At 47.4% G+C, this 8,167-nt stretch overlaps 1 protein-coding gene across 1 annotated transcript; it reads right to left on the bottom strand.

Annotated features, from left to right (window-relative positions):
* Window positions 1-5,120: 5,120 nt before the first annotated feature.
* Window positions 5,121-6,132, bottom strand: LOC111545961 (olfactory receptor 1K1). The gene has a single exon (XM_023217218.2). The coding sequence runs from the start codon at window positions 6,104-6,106 to the stop codon at window positions 5,249-5,251; it is 858 nt and encodes a 285-aa protein (XP_023072986.1). The 5' UTR covers window positions 6,107-6,132; the 3' UTR covers window positions 5,121-5,248.
* Between the last annotated feature and the right edge of the window lie 2,035 nt (window positions 6,133-8,167).

An 8,167-nucleotide genomic window follows, 5' to 3' on the forward strand; every position in this document is an offset into this window, starting at 1 on the left:
AACCAGGGCAAATGATGTAACCTACCACACTCTGTGAGTTTTCCTTAACTATCCCCTCCTTTCCAACCCAAGTCATTGCTTCCTCTATAGCAGTGGTCCCCAACTTTTTGGCACTAGGGAAGACAATTTTTCCACGGACAGAGGTGGTGGATGGTTTCGGGATGAAACTGTTCCACCTCAGATCATCAGGCATTAGATTCTTGTAAGGAGCTTGCAGCCTAGATCCTTCACATGTGCAGTTCACAATAGGGTTTGCATGCCTATAAGAATCGAATGCTGCCACTGAGCTGACAGGAGCTCAGGTGGCAGTGCTCACTTGCCCGCCGCTTACCTCCTGCTGCGCGGTCTGGCTACTAAGAGGCCATGCACTGGTACCTGTCTGTGGCCTGCGGCTTGGAGACCCCTGCTCCACAGCATATTGTATCTCTCTCCTGGCTTTGATCATGACGTGTGCGCTTGTATTGCATGTGAAGGCAAGGACTTTATTTATAGTCTTGGTGCCTAGTATGGGGGCTGGCACCAGTAAATCATAGTAGATAAGTGAGAGAGCAGAGAACAAAAAGGGAAGGAAGTAGGAACATATATGACAAGAAAGGAGAAAACAGGACAGGCATGTAAAGGTAAAGGATGTGGAGGAAGCAGGACAGAAGAGTTGTGGATAGAGTGAGTTAGAGGAAGCATCAATGATTCAGAATGAGCTGAACTGCTTGCTTTGTCAGCTTCTTGGGCTATTGATCCATTTCTAGGATTTTATTTTATTTTATTATTTGAGATGGAGTTTCACTCTTGTCACCCAGACTAGAGTGCAATGGAGCCATCTCGGCTCACTGCAACCTCTGCTTCCTGGGTTCAAGCGATTCTCCTGCCTCAGCCTCCCCAGTGAGTAGCTGGGATTACAGGTGCGCACCACCATGCCCAGCTAATTTTTATATTTTTAGTAGAGTTGGGTTTTCGCCCTGTTGGCCAGGCTGGTCTCGAACTCCTAACCTCAGGTGACCCATCCGCCTTGGCCTCCCAAAGTGCTGGGATTACAGGCATGAGCCACTGCACCCAGCCCATTTCTAGTATTTTAAAGCAGTCATTTCTACATCAAGAAAAAGTCTTTATGTTTTTATTTTGCATCCCTAATGGCTGCATTTTCCCTGTGGTAGCCCTCGCATTGAAAGCAGGTTTAGGTTCTAGAAATTTTCTTTGTACCCTTAGGAGTAATCAATTTACCATTTGTGATCTGAGCTTTCTTTACTACTAAAATCGCTCCAATTGCTATACCTTTGAAATGAAGGCTGCCTTACTTTACAGTGCACAAAGATTACATTACAAGTGAGGCTGTAGAGGCAGACTCTGAAATTCTTTTCTTGCAATGCAATTATTTATTTTTCCTGGAGGAGGTGGTTCACTACACATTATTTTGAATAAACTGAAGGGTTGAAAATATCGGTGCTGGGAGGGTGAGATGAATTGATTCTGAAATGGCCAGAAGTCACTTGAGGACAAACTCAGGAAATGTAGCAGGTAAGAAGAGGTAGATTTCCTCTTGTGGCTCAAAGGCCTTGCAAAGAGGGGCTGCAAAAATCCCTTGAGCTGAAGCAGCCTCACTGGAATAAGCCTCACTGGAATAAGCAGCCCCTTGAAATAAGTTCCAAGGGGACTGCTGGGAAGGGAGTCCGTCATTTGGATATACTTGTTTTATTTAAGGTGTTAAAAATCGGTCTCTTTATATTTCATGTGAAAAAGATCCAGGGAAAACTGCTTCAGTGGATTTATGAAATCTTTTTTTTTTTTTTTTTTTTTTTTGAGATGGAGTCTCTCTCTGTTGCCCAGGCTGGATTGCAGTGGCATGATCTCGGCTCACCGCAACCTCTGCCTCCTGGGTTCAAGCGGTTCTTCTTCCTCAGCCTCCTGAGTAGCTGGGACTACAGGTATGCACCACCACGCCCGGCTAATTTTTGTATTTTTACTAGAGACGGGGTTTCACCATATTGGCCAGGCTGGTCTCCAACTCCTGACTTCATGATCTGCCCACCTTGGCCTCCCAAAGTGCTGGGATTACAGGCATGAGCCACCGCGCCCAGCCTTATGGTCTCTCTGGGGACAGGGAAAGGATGGATTCCTCATCTTGTCTCCAGGTCACTTCATCTTCTAGGGCTAGCCAAAGTAAAACAAGAGGTCAGGTCTGGTTGGGGTGGGGTGGGGTGGAACGGTGGTCCAGGGAGTCATATGCCTGGAGACTGGGCTATTGCCGCTTCCACCATTCCCTTCTCCTCATTGTCCCTGGGTTGTCTGGTGGTATATTAAGCATCTAACCCAGTGCCTGGCACAGAGCAAGTGATCAATACATATTAATTAACTTGACTTGAGCGATGATTTATGGTGTGGAGGAGACTGTGTGATGCCGAGGACAGGAGAATTATAACTTAAATTGGCTGGCGGAAGGAACAAGGACAGGTCTCCTCACTTCTTTGAGAATCAGTTTCCTGATATCCAAAATAGGGTTTTGGCACTGGTGATTGTGAGACCTGGAAGAGCTTGTGCTTCTGGTCATGGTGATTCTGTAGAAGGCACTGACCATGCTGAGGCAGAAGTAGCTTGCTGGTGGTCAGAGTCCAGGGGCAGAAGCTACCCCATTGGCAGTGGGGACCAGTGAGAGTTCGCTGCCCCTTCAGTGATGCGGCCTGTTCTTTGGGCTGACATCTGAGCAGGATGACTGGGGCAGGGCTGGTGGCCTGGGAGACAGGAGCACTAACAACCCGCGACTCTGCTGTACCCCTTTCCCTTTCCTGATGCAGATGACTCACCTGGAAGGAGATCATGAGACACAAGGCCACAGCATGTCTCAGACATGTTCTCTGTGCTAGCTTCAAGGGACCTAGAGATGCCTCGGGCAAGGTCCCTGATGATTAGCAGCTGACTCCAAGCCATAGGGCAGGGCTGGTGGCGCCGGTGTTTCCAGGCACAAGTGAATGTGCATCATGGCCAGTGTGTTTTTGAAGCTTTAGAGAAGGCAGAGGGGAGGAAGTAGATCATGGGGGCAGGGACAAGTTATTGACAGAACAGCAAGGATCTGGCATCACAGCACAAACAAATAACTTGGGCGTGGGAGGGAGGAAGGGAGGCCGGGAAAGGACGGTCTCCGTGTCATGGCAGGGCCAGGCTTTGGGGCACTGGCAGGTTGAACAAGGAAGCCTGAAGGTTGCCACTGACTCTGTGTGATCTTGAGCAGGTCCCTTAACCACTCTGGGCCTCAGTTTCCCCATTTATAAAGGGAAGGTGTTGGGTTAGATCAGAGACCTTTCAAAGTGGGGGTGAGAAGAAGCATTGAAGGCAGATTCTGGGCCTTCTTTGACCCTCCCTCTTCTACACTGCATGGCTTCTCCCCCAACCTGTTTTATATATTGTTTTTCTATGTAAATAATGTGGTTTTTTTGGTGGTGGTGTTTTCTGTTTGTTTTGTTATGGATTTTTTTTTTTTTTTTTTTTGGTTAAAGCTACCAGTCTAAAGACCTTTAAGGTCCCTTTTGATCTAAACAGCATAGTGCAGCAGCTCTGGGACTGGGCAGTGGCAGCTCACCTGTGTGATCTGGAAGGGGCTATTGCTAACCTGGCTCTAGGACCACTGTAGCTCTCTCTCCTTCTCTCCAGAGCACGGGAAAGGGGGTAGGAGTGGAGTTGTGACTGGGGACTGGGAAATGGGTGCAGATTTCTTAGAGAAACATAGGCCTAAAAGCTCCCTCACAAACCTGTTTGGTAAAAACCTGGGCACCATGAGGCCCTTTCAGACCCCAGAATGTGTCTTTACTTGAGGCAGTGAACCTGCCCTGGTCTGAGACTTCTTCCTGCAAGTACTTCCTCTGAGGCACCAAAACCTGGGGCGTGGATTCTATGGGGCCCAGTAAAACACACCTGCATGACCTATGTGGCATAAGGGCTTGTTCTGGCTCTGACACTGACTAGGTTGCCAGCTTTGAGCCTCAGTTTCCTCATCTTAAAGTGGTAATAAGAATATCCATGCTTTTTGTGGGTAAAAATAAGTGAACTGCTGGCATACAATAAAGACTTATCCAATGCCTGTTCCAGCTGCCCCAACACCTGTGCCTCCTCCTTCTCAGCTTTGCTTTGTTTGTTCATGACCATGCATGTCCACAACGTGCTCCTTCTACAGAATGCCAGGTGTGGCAGAACAGGTGCCATGATAGCAAATAAGGGAAAGAACAAAGAATAAGAACGGACTTCTTCTAAATGCACGTTAGTAGGAACATAGAGTCATTTATTCATCTCAGATGTGCAGTGGGCCTCCTGTGTGCCACACTGAGCTCATTAGGAGGGGCCGGCCCTTCACACTGGAATAGTGTGTGAATTTCTCTATTGCAGTCCCAGTTGAGAAGCCAATCTGTTTGAGAACACATGGACTGAAGAGAAAGTGCTCATTCATACAAGGCACGTTCCACGGATGTCACACTCTCCTGGATTGCCCTTGGTCTGTAGGAAATGGTGGAATGCATTCTAACTGCCTAAGAGTGATCATTAGAAAAGCATGATGTGGCAGAAGGGGTCCAAGCTTTGCCTGCTAAGAATTGTATGAATTTGAGAAAGTCACTTCTTCTTTTCTTTCTTCTTCTTCTTTTTTTTTTTTTTTTTGAGATGGAGTCTTGCTCTGTCGCCCAGGCTGTGGAGCTCAGTGGCACAATCTTGGCTCCCTTCAACCTTCATCTTTTGGGTTTAAGTGATTCTCTTGCCTCAGTCTCCCGAGTAGATGGGATTACAGTTGCATGCCACCACGCTTGGCTAATTTTGGTATTTTTAGTAGAGACAGGGTTTCACCATGTTGGCCAGGCTGATCTCGAACTCCCGACCTCAGGTGATCCACCGCCTCAGCTTCTCAAAGTGCTGGGATTACAGGCGTGAGCTACTGCACCTGGCTGGAAAGTCACTGCTTATCTCTAAGCCCAAAGACAAATTTTCTTGTATGTAAAACAGGATCATAATATCTATATCCTGGGTGGCTGTGGGAATAAAATGAGATCAGGCAAGGATCTGCTTCCAGGCAAGTGCTCAGAAAATGATGGCTGTTATGATTTTTGAGCATAGCAGAGGACAGAGGGTTATGTTCAACAGTTGCCAGTGTGGGTGATGTGGTCTGTCCTCGGTGGGGTCCTGCCCTCAGGAGTCACTAGCTGAGATCCTTCGCCCAATGAGAAGGGCTCGGACTGCCCCTGTACATCGCGATTCTGGAGGCTGTAGATGACGGGGTTCAGCATGGGGTGACTACAGTGTACATGACAGTGGCCACACGGCCCTGCTCTGCCTCATATCGGGATGTGGGCTGGAAGTAGACTGCAATGACTGTCCCATAGAAGAGGCTCACCACAGCCAGGTGGGAGCCACAGGTGGACATAGCCCAGAGCCTCCCAGAGGCTGAGGGCAGCTGCAGCACAGCAGCTGCAATGGCCCTATAGGAGGTGAGGATGAGCAGGAAGGGAGTGACCACCACCGTGGTGCCCTCGGTGAAGATAAGCAGCTGGATGTGGCGGGTATCGGAGCACAAGAGCCTTAAGAGAGGCTGGTGGTCACAGAAGAAGTGGGGCACTTGGTGGGAAGCACTGAAGGACAAGCGAGCCATGAGCAGGATATGCAGGAGGGAGTGGACGTGGGACACCAGCCATGCCATCCCCACCAGAGCTGTGCACACGGCCCAGGACATCCTCGTGGCATAGTGGAGGGGGTGCTGGATGGCCACGTAGCAGTCATAGGTCATGGCGGCCAGGAGACAGCTATCAGTTACCCCCAGGGCAAAGAAGAAGTACATTTGGGTCAGGCAGCCAGCCAGCGAGATGGAGCGGTCATGGGCCAACAAGTTGGCCAACATCTTGGGCACAGTGATGGAGGTGAAGCAGAGGTCAGCGAAGGACAGGTGGGCCAGCAGGAAGTACATGGGTGCATGAAGGGCTGGACTGACCCGGATGGCAGCCACAATGAGTCCATTACGCAGGAGGCCGACCACATACAAGAGCAAGAACAGCACAAGGAGAGGCCGCTGCTGTCCAGGACTTGTTGTCAGTCCCAATAAAATGAATGGGGTTCCCTCTGAAGACTCATTGGCAGCCTCCATGGCAGGCTGGTTATTCACCTGGAACCTCAAGGGCTTCTTTGTATTGATGGGTCACCCCCCTGATGTCTAAGGGAAAAGGTGAGGGGATAAATTGTGCAAGGCTTCCTGGCCATGGGAAAAAATCAAGAGTTTAGAGTCAGGTAGCCCTGGTCCTTACACACAGGTGTGACTGTGGGCAAGTCATTTCACCTCCCTGAAACTTCTTTCTTTCTGGGCCTTAGACTTTCAATCTGCGAAATAAGAGAATCGAAGTAACTCATCTTCAAGGTCACGTCCAACTTTGATAGTTTGTGATTTAAGCAAAAATAGAACAAAAGATATTGCACAAGATTTAGATCAGGGAAGGAGGAAAATATGAAAGAAAAGATGAAACTGAGAGAGGTTCGACACAGAAAGATCTGACCAATGGACATTTATTTTGGAAAAGAAAGAACGAAACCAAACCAAGATGGAGGAGAGAAACATAAGAAAGAAACTCTAGAAAAAAAAAATCTGAAGAGCACATATGTTTACATTGAAATGAATATGAACCCACAACACCTAGACACAAATAGTGGAATTTTAGAACACTGGTAATGAAGAGGAGAATCTAGTACTTCCTAAGGGCATGGGGTACAATGAACTGATGATATCCATATAATTAGATTGCCATCGAGTGTTTCAATTCAACAGTAGATTATAGAACACAGTTTAACAATCTTCAAATTCTGAGAAAAAAATATTTTGAACTTGGAATTCTCCACTAAGCAAAAATACTACTCAAGTGTGAGTAAAGAATACAGATATTTTCAGACTTAAAACACAAAACAGGGCTGGGCGTGGTGGCTCACACCTGTAATCCCAGCGCTTTGGGAGGCTAAGGCAGGCAGATCACCTGAGGTCAGGAGTTCGAGACCAGCCTGGCCAATGTGGTGAAACCCCGTCTCTACTAAAACAACAACAACAACAACAACAACAAAAAACACACAAAAATTAGCCAGGTGTGGTGTCACGCACTTGTAATCCCATCTACTGAGGCAGGAGAATATCTTGAACCCTGCTGAGGCAGGAGAATATCTTGAACCCGGGAGGCGGAGGTTGCAGTGAACTGAGATTGTGCCACTGCACTCCAGCCTGGGTGACAGAGCGAGACTCCATCACACACACACACACACACACACACACAAAAGCAAGACAATTTGAATGACTCCTCATATCCCTGAAACTTTCCCCATGAAATCAAACACTTTCCAAGCAAGCACCAGGCAGATGCACATCACAGTGTGAGAAACTCATGTGGACAGATGGACACATCTGCCCAGGCATAGCAACTTGACTTTTAAGGACGGAGGCAACTTGTTTTCAGTGTCTCAGTTTTTTTCCTGTCTGAACTTCATTGCAGAAATCGGGCAATTCTCTAAGAAGGGAATTGAAGTAACTGAGGAATTTTAGGGCACAGTTTTGTGGAAGACTATATTGAAACCACCGTTACAGGGAAATGATCTTTTAATTTATTTCCACATCTTTCTCTATTAAAAAACCATCAAATGAAGGACCTCCCTACCCTATTGTATTCCTTTTTTTTTTCTCCATTGGTTAAGAAGAATCTCTGGTGTTGGCTTTCTCTAAAGCATCTTTTCTTAAGCCCCTAATTCTTTCTCACTTTCCGAGAGAGGAAGAGGATCAGGATGATTGGGCAGGATGGAAGGGGAAGTCTATTTATAGAATTGCTTTTGGGAAGTGGACCTGCTCTGACCCGTGTCTAAATTGGTCCCAATAAACGTTCAAATATACAAAGGTGTTTGTAGAAACATTCAAATGTAGTTGCAAACACACATGCAGGCATGCAGACGTGCATCCTCAAGCTGGTCTCTGCAAATACATAGGCACAATCAGTCATGTACAGAAATGTGGAGCCAGCACATGCATTCACAGCAAAGTAGGCAGACAACCATTACCTCAGGATTCAAAGGCCAAGATCATTGTACACCTGCACACATGGCCAAATGCAATCACAAAATGGCACTAAGGCCAGAGGGTGACAATCATTCACATACTCCTGTTGATGGAGACATAGCGCCA

This window comes from Piliocolobus tephrosceles, chromosome 14 (assembly GCF_002776525.5).
Source record: "Piliocolobus tephrosceles isolate RC106 chromosome 14, ASM277652v3, whole genome shotgun sequence".
Classification (NCBI taxonomy): Eukaryota; Metazoa; Chordata; class Mammalia; order Primates; family Cercopithecidae; genus Piliocolobus; species Piliocolobus tephrosceles.